The sequence below is a fragment of the Palaemon carinicauda genome, chromosome 17 (genome assembly GCF_036898095.1).
Source record: "Palaemon carinicauda isolate YSFRI2023 chromosome 17, ASM3689809v2, whole genome shotgun sequence".
Taxonomy (NCBI): domain Eukaryota; kingdom Metazoa; phylum Arthropoda; class Malacostraca; order Decapoda; family Palaemonidae; genus Palaemon; species Palaemon carinicauda.
Window position 1 is genome coordinate 35,731,129 of NC_090741.1, and position 26,786 is coordinate 35,757,914.

Genomic DNA, 26,786 nt, shown 5'->3' on the forward strand with positions numbered 1-26,786 from the left:
TTTTCATGTAGTTTGTTTATTTTCTTATTTCCTTTCCTCACTGGGCTATTTTTTTCTTGTTGGAGTCCTTGGGCTTATAGCATCTTGCTTTTCGAACTAGGTTTGTAGCTTAGTTAGTAATATATGTATATATATATATATATATATATATATATATATATATATATATATATATATATATATATATATATATATATATATATGTATATATATATATATATATATATATATATATATATATATATATATATATATATATATATATATATATATATCCTTTCTGAATAGGAATACCTTAACGTGGAGAAAAGGTTTGTTTATCGCCATGATCAGCAAAGCTGTACTAGTTAAGGGATACGTGTGAGGCCTTTGTTCTGCAGTTGCAATAATGCTGGGGGCTTAAGCCTTAATTGCAATGATTTAAATATGACGATATTGTGGTAAGTAGCATCTCCTGGGTATATGGAATGGGACAGAAGAATGAAAAGATGGTTATAATTTTAAAGTTCCTTTATTGGTCAATTTTTGCAACAAATTATCTCAGTGCACAAATTTTTTTTTTTAAGATGGTTTCAAATGAATACAATGTAAATCATATACGTTGTGTTCAGAGCTCTTAATTCATTGTTGCAATATTTATATTTTTTTTTTTTAGAAATAGACCATATGAAATTCAATCAAATATTCCCGATAAAGACCCAAAATATGCAAATCAAAGAAAAGTTATTCTTTTCCCTAAAACCATTGCTTATATCTATGTCCTTGTATTACATTGTGCTTATTAAACCTGTTGATCTGGATATATAAGATAAAAGTACATTTAATGCAATGTGCTGAATGCAAGGGTAACTAACTGTTACTGAAAGAATTGTTAATTACAGTTTTGTATCTACGACAACGTCCGAGGTTGCCCACGACCTCAGAAATGTCAGATCTTCATATGTAACACTTCAGTTTCACGAAAGAGGAGACATGAGACTCCTAAAGTGCCACAAATAACGAAATGTACCATGTTTCCAATGTCAGTGTAAAAATCCTTGCCGCGCCTGTCATTCGTTGTCATTTCCTATGCTGGAACTGCCATTACAGTAGCTTTCATGGAGCTTCTGGTTATGCCAGAATAATAGAGAATAGCCATTTTGTTGTTATTGCTGGTGGCCATTTCCGTGAGTCTCCTATACCGCCCGCAGAACTCTTTAGTGGTGGCCACAGGGTAAGCAGGATCGCCATCTATGTTCACAAGAACATTCTCTGAGGGACATTTTCTTATTGACAGTATTGAGCTCAGGACGATTTTCGTTCCCTCCGGAGACTGTTGAAGGGCCAAGCAGAATGTTAGTTACAGTTACTAAAGTAAAAATATCGGGCAACTAATTAAGAGGGTAATGTTTACTGTGAATTGAAATTTCCACGTTGCAAGACTGAGAAGAGGCACCCTGTCAAGAGCAAGGGACGGATGTGTCCATTTGGTGTCCGATATAATTTGCTCGAAAATAAAATGCTCGAAAAATTATTCTTCGAAAGATAGATTGCTCGAAAGCAAATGACTTGGAGCATTTTGTTTTCGAGCAATTGCACTGGAAAAGGAGACCGATTGCTTTGAAATAGAAGCAATTGTTTGGTTATATAAGAAGTACAAACTAAAATTCATAAATCTATCTGTCTTTACAATTAAAAAGCAAAAAATATTTATTCGCTTATTAAAATTCATAAATTCATTTGTCTTTACAATTAAAAAGGAAAACAATAAACATTTATTCGTTTCCGTATCATTGTGAACAACACTTCTTAAATATTCTTCAACATTTCCCGTGTCATCATAGCTATAGTCCATTTCTTTTAGCGAGGCATATTTGCACCCTTTTAGCTCGGAAAAGTTTCCTGATCGCTGATTGGTTGGACAAGATAATTCCAACCAATCAGCGATCAGGAAACTTTTCCGAGCTAAAAGGGCACCGCTGCGAGTCGGTGCAAATATGCCTCGCTAAAAGAAATGGACTATAGATATAACATATTCTAATCTTTGCACGCAGTCACGATATTTTTATCTGCTTCCAGGTACACTCACGCCTCACACCTTTCCTTTTTCGCGTTTTATAAAACTTGAATCCATCTTGGTGGTTCGAGATTTCCAGATATGATCATGAAAAAGAAAATTGAACTAAATATAAGAAGGTTTAGGAAACAAAGTCATAACGGATAACTTATCAATAGTTTTTAACGCTTAAGTATTTTTATTGAACAAAAATAAATGAGAAGGTTTAGAAAATAAAGTCATTAACGGTTAAGATAAATGTATATGGCAATGGTGTTTATAAAATGTGAATCGGATTTCTAAAAGGTTTAAAGAATGAATACCGGCTTTCGAGCAATCTGTTTTTCGAGGAATTGATAGTTCCAGAAATCATTTTTCGAGTAATTGATTTTGAGCATTTTGTTTTCGAGAAATTTACCTGGAACCGTCCATTTCTATTAACGCATTTTGGCTTACATTACTTTAAACACTGATAATTATCATTATCCATATTATTACTAGCTAAGCTAGAATGCTACTTGGGAAAAGCAGGATGCTATAAGCTCAAGGGTTCCACCAGGGAAAAATAACCTAGTGAGGAAAGGAAACAATTAAATAAATATAAAAAAAATACACAACTAGAATATTTTAAGAACAGTAACAGCATTGAAATAGATCTTCCATTGTATCCACCCACCTGGATCCACCATTCGCAGCCTACAGCGAGCCAGGCACCATTTGTGGCAGAGGGCGTCCTGAAGGAGATGGTTTGGCCACTTTCAGTGAGGGTGATAACCTGCAATAGTTGAAGAGCGGAATGTTATTTGGCGTGTTCATATCCAGGATAAAAATGTAGCTGGATTTTGAAGTCCATCTGAATATGCTCTATATGGATTGCTTTTTAACCATATGCCTTTCTTGCCTGGAGATGGAGTGGCTCTAAGGTAAGGTACAGCTCTCCGGTTTCTCAGCAAATTTGAGGAGATGATGGTGCTAGCTGTATATATATATATATATATATATATATATATATATATATATATATATGTGTGTGTGTGTGTGTGTGTCGGTGTGTGTATGTGTATATATAATATATATATATATATATATATATATATATATATATATATATATATATATATATATATATATATATATATATATATATATATATATGTATATATATATATGTGTGTGTGTATGTATATATATATATATATATATATATATATATATGTGTGTGTGTGTGTGTGTGTATGTGTATGTACATATACACGATGAAGGTGCTAGCCTCTCTCTCTTTGCTTGGGGGCTATGACTGATTGTCTAAGAGCCCCCGCCTGCCTGGACAAAAGGTCCGGGCAATCTGTGCACGCACGCACGCTCTCTCTCTCTCTCTCTCTCTCTCTCTCTCTCTCTCTCTCTCTCTCTGAAAGGACCTTAAGTTCACGTACCTGGTGACAGCTAGTGGTCTCCTTGGTGATGGTCAGGTCAAACCCGGCTGCGTTGATAGTCTCGTCACTCAAGAACGAACCGACAGTATTGAACGATGGGAGTAACACCTCTCCCGTCTGAGTGTCGCAGAGTCTGAAGATTATAGCAATTACGTGTCGTTATAAAGTAATAGTAATACGGGCGATATTATCATTATTACTTGCTAAGTTACAACCCTAGTTGGGAAAGCAGGATGCTATAAGCCCAAGGGCTCCAACATGTATAATAGCCAAGAGAGGAAAAGAAATAAGGAAAAACTACAAGAAATTTAAGAACATTAACATTAAAACAAATCTTTCATATGTAAACTATAATAACTTGAAAATAACAAGAGGATAAAATATTCAAAATAACAAGAGGAAGAATAACAAAAAAGAATAGTGTGCCGGAGTGTACCCTCAAGCAAGAGAACTCTAACCCAAGACAATGGAAAACTTGGTACAGAGGCTTTGGCACTACCAAAGACTAGAGAAGAATTGTTTGATTTTGGAATGTCCTAGAAGAGCTGCTTGCCATGGCTTAAGAATCTCTTCTACCCTAGGCATTGACCAATCCATTGAACAGTCTTATTAACCCTAGTGGTTCTACAAATATACCCCTTTTTAAACCCATCTAGGAGTTTTATCCCAACTATACAAGTTGACCCCTAGGCATTAAGCAATCCACTGGACAGCATTATCAACCCTAGGAGATCCCTGATCCACCCTTTCTAAATCAACCTAGAAACCTAACCCTGCAAAGACTATAATACTCACTTTTCTTCACCCAAGTTGTACACTGGACAGCCTTATCAACCCTAGGAGATCCCTGATCCACCCTTTCTGAATCAACCTAGAAACCTAGCCCTGCAAAGACTATAATACTCACTTTTATTCACCCAAGTTGTACACTGGACAGCCTTATCAACCCTAGGAGATCCCTGATCCACCCTTTCTAAATCAACCTAGAAACCTAGCCCTGCAAAGACTATAATACTCACTTTTCTTCACCCAAGTTGTATACTGGACAGCCTTATCAACCCTAGGAGATCCCTGATCCACCCTTTCTAAATCAACGTAGAAACCTAGCCCTGCAAAGACTATAATACTCACTTTTCTTCACCCAAGTTGTACACTGGACAGCCTTATCAACTCTAGGAGATCCCTGATCCACCTTTTCTAAATCAACCTAGAAACCTAACCCTGCAAAGACTATAATACCCACTTTTCTTCACCCAAGTTGTACACTGGACAGCCTTATCAACCCTAGGAGATCCCTGATCCACCCTTTCTAAATCAACCTAGAAACTTAACCCTGCAAAGACTATAATACTCACTTTTCTTCACCCAAGTTGTACACTGGACAGCCTTATCAACCATAGGAGATCCGTGATCCACCCTTTCTAAATCAACCTAGAAACCTAACCCTGCAAAGACTATAATACTTACTTTTCTTCACCCAAGTTGTACACTGGACAGCCTTATCAACCCTAGGAGATCCCTGATCCACCCTTTCTAAATCAACCTAGAAACCTAACCCTGCAAAGACTATAATACTCACTTTTCTTTACCCAAGTTGTACACTGGACAGCCTTATCAACCATAGGAGATCCGTGATCCACCCTTTCTAAATCAACCTAGAAACCTAGCCCTGCAAAGACTATAATACTCACTTTTATTCACCCAAGTTGTACACTGGACAGCCTTATCAAACCCTAGGAGATCCCTGATCCACCCTTTCTAAATCAACCTAGAAACCTAGCCCTGCAAAGACTATAATACTCACTTTTCTTCACCCAAGTTGTACACTGGACAGCCTTATCAACCCTAGGAGATCCCTGATCCACCCTTTCTAAATCAACCTAGAAACCTAACCCTGCAAAGACTATAATACTCACTTTACTTCACCCAAGTTGTAGGGCTTAGTGAAGGAGACAAAGTCAAAACATCCACTTTCCAAATCGAGGCTGTTGATGGTAACTCTGGCCCAGCTGGGTTCATCCTGCGGTTGGAAAGTTATCTTTAGTCAGATCTATTTGAGAATCAGCCCAAAATAATCTTCTGTCTGGGTTATTGTTTGTGTTTTATGGTGTACAAAATAAACTCATCCGTGTAGAAGTGTAGACATTATGTAAATGCTGTTATACTGTACTGTACTGTATATTGTTACACAGTTCAATGATATACAGTATATATATGTGTGTATATATGTACATTATATATATATATATATATATATATATATGTGTGTGTGTGTGTGTATGTATATATATATATATATATATATATATATATATATATATATATATACTGTATATATTCCAATAAGCCACAAATTCACTCTTTCACGGGATGTCAGGCCAGTAGGGAAATTTTTTTTTAAGTCTTTATGTGTGTGTATAATATGTATATTTATGTATATGTATAGAAATACATAGGTGAATAGATTTACTCTTACACACACATATATTATATATATATATATATATATATATATATATATATATATATATATATATATATATATATATATATACAGTAGGCGCGAGAAGTGATGTTGCCGCTGAAAAAAAAACATTTTTTTTTATATTAGTTAAAAAATTTTGAAATCTGGTACTTACATATGAAATTAATATTTGGTTACGTTCCCCCGACGTTTAATCACCTCTCTTAGTCGTCTGGGGACGCTTACTGCCAGTTTCTGTAAGGTTTCTTGGGGAAGTTACCTCCACACTTGACGAATAGCCACCTCCAACTGTGGGATGGATGTCGTTGGGATGTTCTTTAACTTACCTTTGATGATGGCCCAGAGGTTTTCAATTGGGTTAAGATCAGGGCTGTTACCAGGCCAATCATCAAAGTAAGGGATAGCACAATCCTGCAACCACTTCTTAACACTACGGGCGCTATGACACGGAGCACCGTCGTGCATAAAGAACTCTGCCCCCGATTTCTCAAAACCACTTTCTAATACGTCATTCAATAATTCATAATAATTATACTGGTTCATCATTTGATTCTTTGGTAATATCACTAACTCCCCAACACCACCATACGAAAAACTGGCCCATACCATGAGACTCGGAGGATGCTTAACCGTCTTTTGTGTGTATTGCGGGAGATGAGCGTCTGACCCGGGCGGACGATAAACACGTTTCGCACCGCTCCCCGTAACAAAGAACGTGGCCTCGTCAGTCCATAGCACCTTCTTCCACTGTTCTATGTCCCAAGCAATGAATTTCTTGGCAAATTGAAGCCGACGGCTCTTATGGCGATCTGTGAGAAGGGGTTTCTTGCGAGCCTTGTAGCTACGCAAAAGCAGGTCGTCATGGATGCGCTGTTGCACTGTTCTTAGAGACATGTGAGCTAATAATCTAGGGTTCCTTGCTTTTATTTGTGGGGCTGATAATGAAGGATCAGCTTTTAACTAGCGATGTATAACCTTCAGGGTACTCGAAGAGGTTATACAAGGGCGTCCAGGCTTAGGGAGAGGGACAGGGATGCACGTGCCACCAGAATCCTTGAACCGCTTGACCCAACGTTGAACTGTACGCACTCCTAACCCTTTCTGCTTAGCGATATCTTTGTTACTGATACCTGCCTTGTGAAGGTCTATGATTGCAGCAATCTCTTGAGGCCCAACAACACTCCTAGACATCACGTACACAAAAAAAAAACACAGACACGAAAGTACGATGCAGTGAACAAAGGGGTCCAAGCGCGGAGCAAAATTAATACACATCCACTCGTGACAAATAGCCGAGAGCAACTGGAGCGTACTGGGGACTCACGGGGGATGATGCCAAGCAGTACGATGCTGCCAGACAGGCGCCCTTACTTTAAGCTTATTAGGGAAGGTTTTTTGGGGTACTGTCAAAAAGCGCTAGAAAACAAGGCGCCGCTGCCGCAGCCCCTTCACTTCTCTCGCCGACTGTATATATATATATATATATATATATATATATATATATATATATATATATATATTTGTATATGTTTGTGTATGTGTTTGCTTGTGAGTGTATGAACAGCACAAGGAAAGATACTTGCAGAAGTCAGAGTGAGAGAACATTCTTGATTATCCAGATAGTTGCTTTGGCCAAAGAGCGGAGATGTCCAATGGACTTCGCTGTCGCTGACATTCTCTTGGATACACGTACTGGGCGCGGGCGCAGATGTCGTCTCTCTGGAAAGCCAAGAGACGCTTCTATAAAGAAGTGACACGATTCCAATATGATCTTGAAGAATGATAAACTACATAATTATTGGATAATTGGAAGTCTTGTGATTCTGAATCGGGTCTTTAGAAAGTACAGGGATCAGTGGAAGCATGAGCAGTGCGTTAGCTAAGTTTGGAAGTGAAGAAGGAGGCCATATAGCATAGACTTTAGCCACCACCAGATGACTCTACAGTAGCTAAGTGCCCTGACTCATAACAGTTAAGCATTTGAGTTACTTCTTAAATTTTAAAAACTTCATGAGGGAGGAAAATCTATTCAGCTTACACATTGGAAGCCAGGGGATATTTAGCCTCCATGCCGAAGAGTAAAAAGAATCCTGCCTTCATTCTAAGAAAAAGTGAAGGACTTGCTTACATACTAAGAGAGGTAAAGGATCTTGCCTACATACTAGAAGAGGAAAAGGATCTAGCCCACATACTAAGATAGGAAAAGGATCTTGCCTACATACTATAAGAGAAGAAGGATTTTGCGTGCATACTAGGAGATGAAAAGGATCTTGCCTACACACTAGAAGAGGAAAAGGATCTCGCCCACATACTAGGAGAGGAAAAAGATCTTGCTTACTTACTATAAGAGGGAAAGGATCTTCCCTACATACTAGGAGAGGAAAAGGATCTGCTTACATACTATAAGAGGAAAAGGATCTTGCCTACATACTAGGAGAGGAAAATTATCCTGCTTACATACTAGGAGAGGAAAAGGATCTTGCCCACATACTAGGAGAGGAAAAGGATCTTGCTTAAATACTAGGAGAGGAAAAGGATTTTACCTACATACTATAAGAGGAAAAGGATCTTGCACACATACTAGGAGAGGAAAAGGATCTTGCTTACATACTAGGAGAGGAAAAGGATCTTGCCTAGATACTAAGAGAGGAAAAGGATCTTGCTTACATACTAGGAAAGGAAAAGGATCTTGCCTACATATTATAAGAGGGAAAGGATCTTGTCCACATACTGTAAGAGGAAAAGGACCTTGCCTATATACTAGGAGAGGAAAAGGATCTTGCTTACATACTAGGAGAGAAAAAGGATCTTGCCTACATACTGTAAGAGGAAAAGGATCTTGCCTACATACTATAAGAGGAAAAGGATCTTGACTACATACTATAAGAGGAAAAGGATCTTGCCCATATACTAGGAGAGGTAAAGGATCTTGCCTCCATACTAGGAGAGGGAAAGGATCTTGTCCACATACTGTAAGAGGAAAAGGACCTTGCCTATATACTAGGAGAGGAAAAGGATCTTGCTTACATACTAGGAGAGAAAAAGGATCTTGCCTACATACTGTAAGAGGAAAAGGATCTTGCCTACATACTATAAGAGGAAAAGGATCTTGACTACATACTATAAGAGGAAAAGGATCTTGCCCATATACTAGGAGAGGTAAAGGATCTTGCCTCCATACTAGGAGAGGAAAAGGATTTTGCCTACATACCATAAGAGGAAAAGGATCTTGCCTACATACTATAAGAGGGAAAGGATCTTGCCCACATACAAGGAGAGGAAAAGGATTTTGCCTACATACTATAAGAGGAAAAGGATCTTGCCTACATACTAGGAGAGGAAAAGGATCTTGACTACATACTATAAGAGGGAAAGGATCTTGCCCACATACAAGGAGAGGAAAAGGATTTTGCCTACATACTATAAGAGGAAAAGGATCTTGCCTACATACTAGGAGAGGAAAAGGATCTTGACTACATACTATAAGAGGAAAAGGATCTTGCCCACATACTATAAGAGGGAAAGGATCTTCCCTACATACTAGGAGAGGAAAAGGATCTGCTTACATACTATAAGAAGAAAAGGATCTTGCCTACATACTAGGAGAGGAAAATTATCCTGCTTACATACTAGGAGAGGGAAAGGATCTTGCCCACATACTAGGAGAGGAAAAGGATCTAGCCTACATATTATAAGAGGAAAAAGATCTTGCACACATACTAGGAGAGGAAAAGGATCTTGCTTACATACTAGGAGAGGAAAAGGATCTTGCCTACATATTATAAGAGGAAAAAGATCTTGCACACATACTAAGAGAGGAAAAGGATCTTGCTTACATACTAGGAGAGGAAAAGGATCTTGCCTAGATACTAAGAGAGGAAAAGGATCTTGCTTACATACTAGGAGAGGAAAAGGATCTTGCCTACATATTATAAGAGGAAAAAGATCTTGCACACATACTAGGAGAGGAAAAGGATCTTGCTTACATACTAGGAGAGGAAAAGGATCTTGCCTACATATTATAAGAGGAAAAAGATCTTGCACACATACTAGGAGAGGAAAAGGATCTTGCTTACATACTAGGAGAGGAAAAGGATCTTGCCTACATATTATAAGAGGGAAAAGATCTTGCACACATACTAGGAGTGGAAAAGGATCTTGCTTACATACTAGGAGAGGAAAAGGATCTTGCCTACATATTATAAGAGGGAAAAGATCTTGCACACATACTAGGAGAGGAAAAGGATCTTGCTTACATACTAGGAGAGGAAAAGGATCTAGCCTACATATTATAAGAGGAAAAAGATCTTGCACACATACTAGGAGAGGAAAAGGATTTTGCTTACATACTAGGAGAGGAAAAGGATCTTGCCTACATATTATAAGAGGAAAAAGATCTTGCACACATACTAGGAGTGGAAAAGGATCTTGCTTACATACTAGGAGAGGAAAAGGATCTTGCCTAGATACTAAGAGAGGAAAAGGATCTTGCTTACATACTAGGAGAGGAAAAGGATCTTGCCTACATATTATAAGAGGGAAAGGATCTTGCCCACATACAAGGAGAGGAAAAGGATTTTGCCTACATACTATAAGAGGAAAAGGATCTTGCCCACATACTTGGAGAGGAAAATGATCTTGCTTACATCTAGGAGAGGAAAAGGATCTTGCCTACATACTATAAGAGGAAAAGGATCTTGCCCACATACTACCCTATTGCCTTATTGCCTTATTTTTTGTTTGGGTTCCCCCAGGTCTCTCAGTGTGAGGCACCTCGTATATCCACCAGAGATTTGCTAATGCATCTTCCTGTGTATTTTGCATCTTCCAGTCTTGGATGGTCTGGGATGCATTTTAGGTATTTATCGAGCTTATTCTTAAACACATCTACGCTCACTCCTGATATGTTTCTTAGATGAGCAGGCAGCACATTAAATAGTCGCTGCATTATCGATGCTGGTGCGTAGTGGATTAATGTCCTGTGCGTCTTCCTTAGTTTTCCTGGTATATTTTTTGGCACTATTAATCTACCTCGGCTTGCTCTTTCTGATATTTTTAGCTCCATGATGTTTTCAGTAATTCCTTCTATTTGCTTCCATGCTTGTATTATCATGTAGCGTTCTCTTCTCCTTTCTAGACTGTATAGTTTTAAAATTTGCAGTCTTTCCCAGTAGTCAAGGTCCTTAACTTCTTCTATTCTAGTAGTATAGGACCTTTGTACACTCTCTATTTGTGCAATATCCTTTTGGTAGTGTGGGTACCATATCACATTGCAGTACTCGAGTGTACTACGTACATAAGTTTTGTAAAGCATAATGATGTGTTCAGCTTTTCTTATTTTAAAGTGTCTGAATAACATTCCCATTTTTGCTTTACATTTAGCCAACAGTGTTGCTATTTGGTCGTTGCATAACATATTCCTATTTAACATTACACCAAGGTCTTTAATTGCTTCCTTGTTTGTGATTGTCTCGTTATTAGGTCCCTTGTATGCATATACCATTCCTTCTCTGTTTCCATAATTCATTGATTCAAATTTATCGGAGTTAAATACCATCCTATTTATCTCCGCCCTTTCATATATTTTGTTTAGATCTCTTTGTAGTGAGTTCCTATCTTCATCACAAGTAATTTCTCTACTTATTCTTGTGTCATCGGCGAAACTTCTCACTACAGAGTTTTCAACATCGCAGTCTATGTCTGAGATCATAATAACAAACAGCAGTGCAGCTAAAACCGTACCCTGTGGCAAGCCAGATATTACCTGAGCTTCATCCGATTTCTCGTCATTTGCAACCACTATCTGTTTTCTGTTTTGCAGGAATTCTTTTACCCATTTTCCTATCTTTCCCACAATATTATGCTTTCTCATTTTTTTCTCTAATATATTGTGGTCTACCTTGTCAAAGGCTTTTGAAAAATCTAGATAGATCACATCTTTGTCTTTTTCACTTATCATATTTTTGTATATATTTTCATAGTGTGCTATTAGTTGGGTTTGTGAACTTTTTCCAGGCACAAAACCGTGTTGACCTATATTAAACAGATTATTTTTAACCAAATGATCCATTATTTTCTTTTTTTATTACCCTCTCATACACTTTCATAATATGTGATGTTAGACTAACAGGTCTATAATTGCTTGCCTCTAGTCTTGATCCACTTTTGAAGATAGGGGTTATATAAGCTAATTTATGTTTAACATATAACTCGCTCATATCTACACTTTGTCTTAGCAGTATTGCAAGCGGCTTCGCAATAGTGTTTGCAGTTTTTTTTAACAAAATCGCTGGAACTCCATCTGGTCCGGCTGCCGATCCATTTTTAATTTCGTTTATAGCCTTGACAATATCTTCTTCATTAATATCTATATCCGTTAGATATTCAACATTTTCTTCTCTCATTTCATTTTCATTATTCTCATTCGCAATTCTTGGCATGAACTCACTCTTATATTTTTCTGCTAATATGTTGCATATTTCCTTTTTTTTTGATTCGTTAGCCGTCCTTCAATTCTTAGAGGGCCTATTTCTATTCTCCCTTTATTCATCTTTTTTGCATAGGAGTAAAGTACTTTGGGGTTTCTTTTTATATTTTGAAGTGTCCTTTCTTCTAAGTCCCTTTTTTCATTTTCTTTCGACTATATAATCTTTTGTTCTGCATTTTCTATCTTACATCTTATTTCAATCATTTTCCACACATTTTTTTCTTTTGCAAGATTTTTCTTCCACTTTCTAATTTTCTGAAATAAGATCCTTCTGTCTCTTGGTATGCACGTCTTTTGTTTATTGTTTTTTTTCGGTACATATTTTTCAACAATTTTCTCCAGTATTTTGTACAGTATGTCCGTATTTACCTGTATATTATCACTTACAAATACATTTTTCCATTCTTTATTCAGCTCTTCATTTATTTCTGACCATTTTATATTCTTACTGTAAAAATTATATTTTCCATATCCTTCCCAAAGTTTTGTGCTTTTATTAATTCTGCGATCACTTGCTTTGGAATGAACTATCAATTCTATGACATTGTTGTCTGAAATTCCCGTGTTATACACTATTATTTCTTTAACATAATTCACCTCATTCACAAATACTAGATCTAGGACATTTTCCTTTCTTGTTGGAATGTGGTTTATTTGTTGCATATTATGTTCTAATAGCATATCTTGAAGCTTTTCAAATTGCCTCTTATCTTCTGCGCTACTATTACTCTCTTTTTTATATGTATACATACAACCACTTTCTTCTATCCGTTCTTTCCAATCCACGAAAGGAAAGTTAAAATCTCCGGCTAGGAGTATATTCCAGTCTTTATGGTTTCTACATATATCATCTATTTTTTCTATTATTATGTCTAACTCCTTAGTATTTGGGGGTCTGTAAACTACAATATTCACTAGTTTTTCAAATTCAAATTCTACCGCAATCAATTCACATTCTGTGTTGCTGTATTTTTCACAGACTTTTCCTTGATTTATGTCTCTTCCATATATTGCGGTTCCCCCTTGATTCCTATTTTTTCTGTCTGATCTATAAGTTTGGAAACCCTTTATCTGGTCATCACTGCCAGTCTCTTGGGAATACCATGTTTCACTTATATTTAATATATCTATTTTTTCAATTTGGGTTAGTTCTTCTAGGAACTCTATTTTCCTTTTAGAGTTACTCGTGACTAAACCCTGTGCATTCATCACTATTATGGTTTGTGTTTCATCCCCATTATTTAATATTGGTAATAATATGGATTCTCCCATGCTTTCTTCCTGTTCTGATATGATGTTCTTTTCTTCATTTCTCGGAATTCTGCCATTAAAAAATCTTACTTTTCTAATATATTTGTTCTTCGCCTTCATATTTATTTTTGTGTGTATACCTGCAATTATCCCCATATCTGCACCAACCCCTGGCATTATAGATGCATTCTTTGTAGCTGGGCTCTATTTGTGCATATTTGGGTTGAAAGGTCTCATATCTTGGGGTTTTTGGTGCATAGTGCGGTATATACGCGGCCTGCTTTTTTGTTTCTTTTTTTTTGTTTCATTTTTGCTTTCATTTTTCTTTTCAGTTTGCTGAGCTTTGTTACTCTCATTCATAGTTGCAAGATGCATATATCGACATTTTTTGTTGAAACTGCATCCTTTTCCTTCTTTTAGGGTTTTGCATATTTTTGGATGGAGATCTCTGCATTCGTCTCCATATCCGTCTAAATACGCACATTTACCATATATTTCATAATTATGGCATATCTTTGGATGCTTGTAGTAGCATCTTTCGCCAAATCTGCAATTCCCTCTTTTCAGCATATTACAGACTATATCTTTCTTTTCTTTTTTTTCTTATTCTTGCTCTTCCCTAAAAGTATGTAGGTCTGGGTAGAGTCTCTTGGGTCTATTATTTGTTTCCATCTGATAATTTATTTCTTCATAAGTATGTTGTTGGATGGCATCATAAGTTATATCAATGATTTCCTCTGCATCCTTACCCATATCCTGTTCATTTTTCTCTTCTTCTTCTTCTTCCTCTTCTTCTTCTTCTTCTTCTTCTTCTTCTTCTTCTTCAACTATTTGTAGATTTAGTCTCGACTTAATTATATTTTCTATCCAGACTAAGCATGTTGAGCAGAATACCTAGGAGAGGGAAAGGATCTTGCTTACATCTAGGAGAGGAAAAGGATCTTGCCTACATACTATAAGAGGAAAAGGACCTTGCCTACATACTAGGAGAGGAAAAGGATCTTGCTTACATACTAGGAGAGGAAAAGGATCTTGCCTACATACTATAAGAGGAAAAGGATCTTGCCTACATACTATAAGAGGAAAAGGATTTTGCCTACATACTATAAGAGGAAAAGGATCTTGCCCACATACTAGGAGAGGAAAAGGATCTTGCCTACATACTAGGAGAGGAAAGGCATCTTGCCTAGATATTAGTAAAATGATAAAGATCTTGCCTGTGTACTATGGGAGGAAAAGGTTGCATAGATACTAGGAGAAGAAAAAGATCTTGCCTAGATACTAGTATAGGAAAATAATCTTAACTAGTTACTAGGATAGGAAAAGACTCTCGCCTAGATACTAGGAGAAGAAAAGGATCTTATGAGAGATAAATTACCTTGCCTATATATCGAGAGATGGAAATTGATATCGCCTGCACATTTGGAGGGGAAAAGAGAATAAGGCACTCTTCTCACATACCAGGGGAGTGACGCAAATGTTCACGAACGCAATTGTCTGGGATGCAAATGTCCAGGTTGCAAAAGTCCGAGAAGCAAATGTTCTTGACACCAGGAAAGTTATCTTTCCTAAAAGCTTGAGTTAGACAAAAGGAATCTCAATTCTTCATTTATCGTGGGAGATGAAAATCAAAGTACTCACATACATCCTGGTACGGGTATGAATGCAATGTCGGCAGACCATCCTTCCAGCCAGTAAGTAGCCGATTCGAAGTATAGCACCATCTTGTTCAACAAAGATGTGAAAACCGTACCCGGGACAATGTCCACGTCACAGAATCTGCCAACGAAAGGGGTAGACTGTGAAGATAATTGTTTTGCCTTATCAATAAATGAATACAGTAAATTGTTTTCACCAGTTATGGCAAGAAAATAGCGTGAATATCGCCTTTATAGTGTTAAGAATATAGCATGAATATTTGCAATATCAAGAATATAGTGTAAATATTTGCAATGTTAAGAATGTAGTGTGAACATTTGCAATGTCAAGATTATAGTGTAAATATTTGCGATGTTGGGAAAATAGGGTGAATATTTGCAATGTTGAGAAAATAGTGGGAATATTTACAATATCAAGAAAATGGGGTGAATATTTGCAATGTCAAGAAAATAGTGGGAATATTCACAATATCAAGAAAATAGGGTGAATATTTGTAATGTCAAGAAAATAGTTTGAATATTTGCAATGTCAAGAATATAGTGTGAATATTTGCAATATCAAGAAAATAGTGTGAATATTTGCCATGTCAAGAAAATTGTGTGAATATTTGTAATGTCCAGAATAGTGTCAATATTTGCTTTGTCAAGAAAATAGTGTGGTTATTTTCAATATCAGGAATATAGTGTGAATAGTTGCAATGTCAAGAAAATAGTGTGAATATTTGCAATATCAAGAATATAGTTGAATATTCTCAATGTCAAGAAAATAGTGTGAATATTTGCAATGTTGAGAATATAGTGTGAATATTTGCAATGTCAGTGGAATAGTGTGAATATTTGCAATGTCAATAAAAGTGTGAATATTTTCAATGTCAAGAAAATAGTGTGAATATTTGCAATGTCAAGAATATAGCGTGAATATTTGTAATGTCAAGAATATAGTATGAATATTTGCAATGTCAAGAAAATAGTGTGAATATTTGCAATATCAAGAAATTAGTGTGAATATTTGCAATGTCAAGAAAATTGTGTGAATATTTGTAATGTCCAGAATAGTGTCAATATTTGCATTGTCAAGAAAATAGTGTGGTTATTTTCAATATCAGGAATATAGTGTGAATAGTTGCAATGTCAAGAAAATAGTGTGAATATTTGCAATATCAAGAATATAGTTGAATATTCTCAATGTCAAAAAAATAGTGTGAATATTTGCAATGTTGAGAATATAGTGTGAATATTTGCAATGTCAGTGGAATAGTGTGAATATTTGCAATGTCAATAAAAGTGTGAATATTTTCAATGTCAAGAAAATAGTGTGAATATTTGCAATGTCAAGAATATAGCGTGAATATTTGTAATGTCAAGAATATAGTATGAATATTTGCAATGTCAAGAAAATAGTGTGAATATTTTCAATGTTAAGAATATAGCATGAATATTTGCAATGTCAGTAGAATAGTGTGAATATTTGCAATGTCAATAAAATAGTGTTAATATTTGCAATGTCAAGAAAATAATGTGGATATTGGCAGTGTCAAGAATATAGTGCGAATATTTGCAATGTCAAGGAAATATTGTGAATATTTGCAATGTCTAGAATAAATTGGGAATATTTGCAATGTCAAGAAAATAGTGTGAATATTTACAATGTCAAGAATATAGTGTGAATATATGCAATGTCAAGAAAATAGTGTGAATATTTGCAATATCAAGAATACAGTGTGAATATTTTGAATGTCAAGCAAATAGTGTGAATATTTGCAATGTAAGAAAATAGGTTAAATATTTGCAATGTTACGAAAATTGTGTGAATATATGCAATGTCAAGAATACAGTGTGAATATTTGAGATGTCAAGAAAATAGTGTGAATATATGCAATGTCAAGAATATAGTGTTAATATTTGCAATGTCAAGAAAAGTGTGAATATTTGTAATGTCAAGAATATAGTGTAAATATTTGCAGTGTCAAGAAAAAAATTTTGAATATTTGCAATGTCAAGAATAGAGTGTGAATGTTTGCAATTTCAAGAAAAAAAGTTTGAATATTTGCAATGTCAATATAATAGTGTGAATATCTGTGTTTTTAAGAATATAGTGTGAATATTTTCAATGTAAAGAAAATATTGTGAATATGTCCAATGTCACGAAAATGGTGTGAATATCTCCAATGTCAAAAATATAGTCTGAATATTTGCAATGTCAAGAATATAGCGTAAATATTAGCAATGTCAGGAAAATAGTGTGAATATTTGCAATGTCAAGAATATAGTGTGAATATTTGCAATGACAATAATATAGTGTGAATATTTGAGATGTCAAGAAAATAGTGTGAATATTTTCAATGTCAAGTGTATAGTGTGAGTAGCTGCAATGTCAAGAATATAGTGTGAATGTTTGCAATTTTTTGTATATAGTGTTAATATCTGCAATGTCAAGAATGTAGTGTGAATATTTGTAGTGTCAAGAAAATAGTGTGAATATCTATAATGTCAAGTAAATAGTGAGAATATTTGTAATGTCTTGAATATAGTGTGAATATTTGCAATTCCAAGAACAGTTTGAATATTTGCAATTTTATTTATATAGTTTGAATATCTGCAATGCCAAGAATATAGTTTGAATATCTGTAATGTCAAGAATATAGTGTAAACATTTTCAGTGTCAAGAAAATAGTGTGAATATTTGCAATGCCAAGAACAGTGTGAATATTTGCAATGTCAAGAAAATAATGTGAATATTTGTAATGACAAGAAAATAGTGTGAATATTTGTAATGATAAGAAAAGTGTGAATATTTGTAATGACAAGAAAATAATGTGAATATTTGTAATGACAGGAAAATGTGTGAATAATTGTAATGACAAGAATATAGTGTGAATATATAGTGTGAACAACAGATGCCCCCGTAGGACAGAGGCTTTGTCCAGTTTTGATCACCACGCTGGTCAGTGCACATTGGTGATGGTGGGAAACTTTAGCTCAAACGGTGGTTCTGATTAGTACAACTTTGCTTCTCATGGCGATACACAAACCCTTTTCACTACGTTAAAGTATCTCCACTTAGAAAAGGATATAGCCCCTCTCTCTCTCTCTCTCTCTCTCTCTCTCTCTCTCTCTCTCTCTCTCTCTCTCTCTCTCTCTATATATATATATATATATATATATATATATATATTATATATATATATATATATATATATATATGTATATATATATATGTATATATGTATATATATATATATATATATATATATATATATATATATAGTGTATATTTATGTATGTATATATATATATATATATATATATATATATATATAGTGTATATTTATGTATGTATATATATATATATATATATATATATATATATATATATATATATATATATATATATATATATATATATATGTGTGTGTGTGTGTGTGTGTGTATGTATGTATTCCACCTTTAGTATTTAGTAACAATTTAATACTAACAATATAAAAAATGAATGCAATTATAACAATAAGAATCATGATAACAGTAAGACTATTAAAAACAACAATTATTGTAATAACAATAAAGAAAAACCATTATCCATATCGCCCCGTGTCTTAAAAGAAAAAAAAAAAAAGACTTCTCACACATCTGCGTTAGGCTGACCGTCCGTTCGAATCTGTAAGATTTCGAAATAACAGCAACTCTCTCCATGGCAGTAGGGGTTCCTTCCGTAGATGCTGAAGTGCGTGAAATTCAGCTGGACTTGGTGACACTCGGGAGCCTCGATCACTTTCGTCAGTTTTATATCTGGGATGTGGGAAGAAGGAGAATTTCAGTTAGGATTTCACGAATTCGTTTCCAAGGTTTTTCAGGGCTTATGTCTGAGTAGTTGCTCGGTTGGGATATACTTGTTTATATATACGTGTATATTTGTGTGTGTTTATATAGATATAATTATGTGCATAAACACGAAAGAAAGAAATTATATATATATATATATATATATATATATATATATATATATATATATATATATATATATATATATATATATATAGAGAGAGAGAGAGAGAGAGAGAGAGAGAGAGAGAGAGAGAGAGAGAGAGAGAGAGAGAGAGAGAGAGAGAGAGAGAGAGAGAGAGAGAGATATATATATATATATATATATATATATATATATATATATATATATATATATATATATAAAGAAATCGCCACCTACTCACTTGCTGGATAATTATCTGGATAATTAGGGGAAGTGACTGGATGTGCGTCTGATGTGATGATCTCCGAATATCCGTAACGATACTGATCTGTCTTACGACGAAAGAAGATTTTTATTATTGATTCCATTTTTATAAACAAGTCATAAACATTTAAGTATTGAAATGTATAGATTTCCCCAAGGAAGAGTGATATGCAACAAAGTTTCTACCATTTAAGTCTATCTACCCGTCCACATTCTACTGACCGTAGTAATCCGCATCAAGATTCTCGCAGTTGGTGCCTGAAGTTCCTGAGGGGCAGACGCATGTGCAGTCAGCTCCTGTGTACCCGTAATTTAGGCAAGGGTCGGTGGTCAAACTGCAATTTTGCAGCCACATTTCTGCCCCGGGAAAATATAGTTCGATTAGATAATGAGAATCAGAGGAGGATAAGTACATATTGGAAAGGTGTCAACAGTTGTATGTAAAATTTAATGTTAGTTTTTTTTTTGTTTTTTTTTGGGGGGGGGGCCAGGTAACACAACTCTTTTATTTCCGGACTCACACTAACCCTGCTGACGTCACAATCAGACTCTTATGAGGACACAGGTAGACCCTTTCAGCTTCACAACTAGATTCTACTGACGTCACAATCAGACTCGTATGACGTCGCAGTTAGACCCTTTCGGCGTCACAGCTGAGCTCTACTGACGTCACAATCAGACTCGTACGACGTCCCAGTTAGACCCTTTCGGCGTCACAGCTGAGCTCTACTGACGTCACAAGCAGACTCGTACGACGTCCCAGTTAGACCCTTTCGGCGTCACAGCTGAGCTCTACTGACGTCACAATCAGACTCGTACGACGTCGGAGTCACAACTAGACTCTACTGACATCACAATCAGACTCGTATGACGTCACAGTTAGACCCTTTCGGCGTCACAACTAGACTCTACTGACATCACAATCAGACTCGTATGACGTCACAGTTAGACCCTTTCGGCGTCACAGCTAAACTCTACTGACGTCACAATCAGACTCTACTGATGTCACAGTTAGACCCTTTCGGAGTCACAACTAGACTCTACTGACATCACAATCAGACTCGTATGACGTCACATTTAGACCCTTTCGGCGTCACAACTAGACTCTACTGACATCACAATTAGACTCGAATGACGTCACAGTTAAAACCTATCGGTGTCGCAACTAGACTCTACTGACATCACAGTTAGACTCATATGACGTCATAGTTAGACCCTTTCGGCGTCAAAAATGGCTCTACTGACATCACAATCAGACTCGTATGACGTCACAGTTAGACCCTTTCGGCTTCACAACTAGACTCTACTGACATCCCAATCGGACTCGTATGATGTCACTGTTAGACCCTTTCGGCGTCACAACTAGACTCTACTGACATCACAGTGTGACTCGTATGGTGTCACAGTTAGAACCTTTTTATGTCCCAACTAAACTCTGCTGACATAACAATCAGACTCGTATGACATCACAGACTCTACTGACATCACAATCAGACTCGTATGACGTCACTGTTAGGCCCTTTCGGCGTCACAACTAGACTCTACTGACATCACAATCCGACTCGTATGACGTCACAGTTAGACCCTTTCAACGTCACAACTAGACTACTGACATCACAATCAGACTCGCATGAGGTCACAGGTAGACCCTTTCGGCGTCACAACTAGACTCTACTGACATCACAATCCGACTCGTATGACGTCACAGTTAGACCCTTTCGGCGTCACAACTAGACTCTACTGACATCACAATCCGACTCGTATGACGTCACAGTTAGACCCTTTCGGCATCACAACTAGACTCTACTGACATCACAATCAGACTCGTATGACGTCACAGGTAGACCCTTTCGGCGTCACAACTAGACTCTACTGACATCACAATCAGACTCGTATGACGTCACAGTTAGACCCTTTCGGCTTCACAACTAGACTCTACTGACATCACAATCAGACTCGTATGACGTCACAGTTAGATCCTTTCGGCGTCACACCTAGACTCTACTGATATCATAATCAGCCTCGTGTAACGTCACAGTTAGACCCTTTTGGCTTCACAACTAGACTCTACTGACATCACAATCAGACTTGGATGACGTCACAGTTAGATCTTTTTGGCGTCATAACTAAACCCTACAGACATCGTAATCAAACTCTTATGATGTCACAGTTAGACCTTACTGACATCACAATCATACTCGTATGACGTCACAGTTAGACCCTTTCGGCGTCACAACTAGACTCTACTGACATCACAATCAGACTCGTATGACGTCACATTTAGACCCTTTCGGCGTCACAACTAGACTCTACTGACATCACAATTAGACTCGAATGACGTCACAGTTAAAACCTATCGGTGTCGCAACTAGACTCTACTGACATCACAGTTAGACTCATATGACGTCATAGTTAGACCCTTTCGGCGTCAAAAATGGCTCTACTGACATCACAATCAGACTCGTATGACGTCACAGTTAGACCCTTTCGGCTTCACAACTAGACTCTACTGACATCCCAATCGGACTCGTATGATGTCACTGTTAGACCCTTTCGGCGTCACAACTAGACTCTACTGACATCACAGTGTGACTCGTATGGTGTCACAGTTAGAACCTTTTTATGTCCCAACTAAACTCTGCTGACATAACAATCAGACTCGTATGACATCACAGACTCTACTGACATCACAATCAGACTCGTATGACGTCACTGTTAGGCCCTTTCGGCGTCACAACTAGACTCTACTGACATCACAATCCGACTCGTATGACGTCACAGTTAGACCCTTTCAACGTCACAACTAGACTACTGACATCACAATCAGACTCGTATGAGGTCACAGGTAGACCCTTTCGGCGTCACAACTAGACTCTACTGACATCACAATCCGACTCGTATGACGTCACAGTTAGACCCTTTCGGCGTCACAACTAGACTCTACTGACATCACAATCCGACTCGTATGACGTCACAGTTAGACCCTTTCGGCATCACAACTAGACTCTACTGACATCACAATCAGACTCGTATGACGTCACAGGTAGACCCTTTCGGCGTCACAACTAGACTCTACTGACATCACAATCAGACTCGTATGACGTCACAGTTAGACCCTTTCGGCTTCACAACTAGACTCTACTGACATCACAATCAGACTCGTATGACGTCACAGTTAGATCCTTTCGGCGTCACACCTAGACTCTACTGATATCATAATCAGCCTCGTGTAACGTCACAGTTAGACCCTTTTGGCTTCACAACTAGACTCTACTGACATCACAATCAGACTTGGATGACGTCACAGTTAGATCTTTTTGGCGTCATAACTAAACCCTACAGACATCGTAATCAAACTCTTATGATGTCACAGTTAGACCTTACTGACATCACAATCATACTCGTATGACGTCACAGTTAGACCCTTTCGGCGTCACAACTAGACTCTACTGACATCACAATCAGACTCGTATGACGTCACAGTTAGATCCTTTCGGCGTCATACCTAGACTCTACTGATATCATAATCAGCCTCGTGTAACGTCACAGTTAGACCCTTTTGGCTTCACAACTAGACTCTACTGACATCACAATCAGACTTGTATGACGTCACAGTTAGATCTTTTTGGCGTCATAACTAAACCCTACTGACATCGTAATCAAACTCTTATGATGTCACAGTTAGACCCTTTCGGCGTCACAAGTAGACTCTACTGATATAATAATCAGACTCGTATGACGTCACACTTAGAACCTTTCTACGTCACAACTAGACTCTACTGATATCACAATCAGACTTATATGACGTCAAAGTTAGACTCTTTCGGCGTCACAACTAGACTCTACTGTCATCATAATCAGACTCATTGACATCACAGTTAGTTAGACCCTTTCGATGTCATAACCAGACTCTACTGACATCACAATCAGACCCGTATGGCGTCACAGTTAGACTCTTTCAGCATCCCAACTAGGCTCTACTGACCTCAAAACCAGACTCGTATGACGTCACCGTTAGACCCTCTCGGCATCATAACTAGACTCTACTGACATCACTATCAGACTCGTATGACATCACAGTTAGACCCTTTCGGCGTCACAGCTAGACTCTACTAATATCTCAATCAGACTCCTGTGACGTTACAGTTAGACCCTTTTGGCATCATAACTAGACTCTACTAACATCACAACTAGACTCTACTGACTCACAATCAGGCTTATGACGTCACAGTTAGACCCTTTTGATATCACATTCAGACCCTTCTGACATCACAATCAGACCATTCTGATGTCACACTCACCAATGCATGGGTACATTTTATTGGCTATCAATGCATCCATGTGACTGAGGCCACTCCTTTTCCCTATTAGTTCTTGGTTCATGGGGTCCACGGTTGCTATGGTAAATTTGCCATTGTTAGTGAAAGCCTGTAATAATAATAATAATAATAATAATAATAATAATAATAATAATAATAATAATAATAATAATAATAATAATAATAATGATAATAATACAGGCTGCTGAAAAGGCTCGCCAGTGGGGATAGAACCTAATCTAACCAAGTGTATCCCCAACCTAACACAGGATGAGGAAGCTTGAAAGTAGATATGTTGGATGGCATGAGGACATTGCATACCATGTGCAGTAGAGTTCGGTGAAGCCACAGCACTGGCAGTAGCGGGAGGGAAGGTAAGTTGGCACAGTAGAGTTGAAGGAATTGACTGAATGGCTTAAATTAAAGTTTAACAGTTATTTTAGAGGAACTGGGATGGGACAGATCAAGTTAGTTGGAAATCACTTGGCATCGCAAGTGCCTGGGTCAATGCCATTGATGCCAATCTGTAATAATTTCAAAAATAATAAATTTAGTAATATTAGTCAATTTAGAAATTTCAATAATAGTGATAATTTTAGTACTTTAACACAGTAATGATAATTTTAGTGATTTAACAAAATAATAATTTTAGTAATTTAACAAAATAAACATAATTCTGATATTTTTTCCACAGGTTTCAAATTTTTTTTTTTTTAATTTTTACAATAGTTTAAAATAATTGAGTGAGGCCACATTGTTAATTTGATTACTATATTGTTTTCGTCGTAAAATTGTATAATATACTGTATATATATATATATATATATATATATATATATATATATATATATATATATATATATATATATATATATATACGTATATATATATATATATATATATATATATATATATATATATATATATATATATATATATATGTGTGTGTGTGTGTGTAGGCCTATATATATATATATATATATATATATATATATATATATATATATATATATATATATATATATATATATATATATGTGTGTGTGTGTGTGTGTGTGTGTGTGTGTGTGTGTGTGTGCATATACACACAAACAAACAAATTACAAATGTTTGGTGCAGTTTTGACCAAATATCAGTAATAAACCAAACAAAAAATAGCTGCCTGAGAGTGAGAGAAACTTGCCTTGCCCACGTAATGCATATCAGACACGAAGTCATAAGGTACAGAGTAATTGTTATCATAATGGGTCATGAAATTTCCTGCTGTTTCCGAGATGATGTTCTCAATCAAGATGGTGACGTATGAGTCTCTGTCACTCCTCGATTGCTCGTGATAGAGACCCAAGGCATGGCCAATCTCGTGGGCCACAATACCCAACTGTAATGGGAAAGCGACGATGATGGTGAGGTCCAAAGCGTGGTAGAAGAAGAATGTATTAATCATGAAATTAAAACAAATGTGTGTGCATGTTGTTGAATATCCCTGATTATATATAAGAACATAGGTCATCGAAAGTGACTTATAGTAACCAGTGTCAATCATTTGAAGGCACCCAAATACTTTAAATGCAAATCGTTTATATTTAATTTTTGTTCACTATCAAATTCAGGCTAAACATCAAGCTAGAGCTAAGTTCCCTTAGACTGGAAGATATAGGTTTGGCAAATGCCTCAAGTATAGACGAAAGCATTCTTTCAGAATAGAATATTAAAAAGCATACTCAGTAATCAGTTTTAATGTCTTATCTACTTAGATTTTCGCACTCAATGCCTTGATTTGTATATTTTACCTATCCCTTCGCACTCGCTACCTTAATAAGTCTCGTCTATTTATCTCTTTACAGTCACTACCTTGATAAGTCTTGTCTGCTTCTCCCTTTACAGTCACTACCTTGATAAGTCTCATCTACTGATCCCTTTACAGTCACTACCTTGATAAGTCTTGTCTGCTTCTCCCTTTACAATTACTACCTTGATAAGTCTCATCTACTGATCCCTTTACAGTCACTACCTTGATAAGTCTCATCTACTTATCCCTTTACAGTCACTACCTTGATAAGTCTCATCTACTTATCCCTTTACAGTCACTACCTTGATAGGTCTCATCTACTTATCCCTTTACAGTCACTACCTTGATAAGTCTCATGGGTTTTAAACTATATGCAGATGATACTCAGTTTTACCTCTCAATTTCAACAATACAAGATACAGAGAAGAAAATTGATGAGATAATGACTGAAATAAAAACATGGATGCAGAGGAAAAAGCTCAAATTAAATGATGATAAAACAGAATGTATGTTCTTTGGCACAAAGGTGGCTTTGAAGAATTACCAGTTAATTCAAAGTATAAAAATTGGTGATGCTGATGTTGGGATTGTGCCTGTTGTGAAAAATTTGGGTGTACTGATAGACTGTAATTTGTCAATGAGGGACCAAATTGTGAACACATTGAAAGTGTGTAAGTATCACCTGAGAAACATAGCATTTATTAGAAAAATATTTAACAGAGGGCAGTACAAAAATTTTAGTGATGAGTCATGTAATATCAAGGCTTGATTATTGCAATTCTCTGTACTACAAATTGCCCAATACACTACTAAGAAAGCTTCAAAATATGCAAAACCGGGCGGCTAGACTGATAAAAGGCATTAAACTAAGGGAGAGAATAACTCCTGCATTGATTGATCTACATTGGTTACCTGTTAAGGCTAGAATTGAATTTAAAATTTGCTTGTTGACTCACAAAGCACTTACAAGTGATAAGCCTAAATATCTTTGTGATTGCTTGGTCCCCTACCCTGAAGCTACCAGCGCCGCTGTAAGAGTTAGACATGCTGATGACCCACATAGACTATTCGAAATTAGTGTGAATCATGCAATAGGAGGAA

At 36.4% G+C, this 26,786-nt stretch overlaps 1 protein-coding gene across 1 annotated transcript in view; it reads right to left on the reverse strand.

Moving 5' to 3' along the window:
* Positions 1 to 511: 511 nt before the first annotated feature.
* LOC137656031 (blastula protease 10-like) overlaps positions 512 to 26,786 on the reverse strand; it is a 41,038-nt gene continuing 14,763 nt past the window's right edge. Inside the window, exons 5-15 of the mRNA XM_068390208.1 lie at positions 25,080 to 25,274; positions 23,879 to 24,005; positions 19,800 to 19,934; positions 19,555 to 19,641; positions 18,973 to 19,135; positions 15,333 to 15,470; positions 7,537 to 7,672; positions 5,385 to 5,488; positions 3,469 to 3,601; positions 2,712 to 2,810; positions 512 to 1,312 (exon numbers count right to left, since the gene is read on the reverse strand). Coding sequence (XP_068246309.1) covers positions 1,067 to 1,312; positions 2,712 to 2,810; positions 3,469 to 3,601; positions 5,385 to 5,488; positions 7,537 to 7,672; positions 15,333 to 15,470; positions 18,973 to 19,135; positions 19,555 to 19,641; positions 19,800 to 19,934; positions 23,879 to 24,005; positions 25,080 to 25,274 — 1,563 coding nt within the window. The 3' untranslated portion in view covers positions 512 to 1,066. The remainder of the gene's footprint in view (positions 1,313 to 2,711; positions 2,811 to 3,468; positions 3,602 to 5,384; positions 5,489 to 7,536; positions 7,673 to 15,332; positions 15,471 to 18,972; positions 19,136 to 19,554; positions 19,642 to 19,799; positions 19,935 to 23,878; positions 24,006 to 25,079; positions 25,275 to 26,786) is intronic.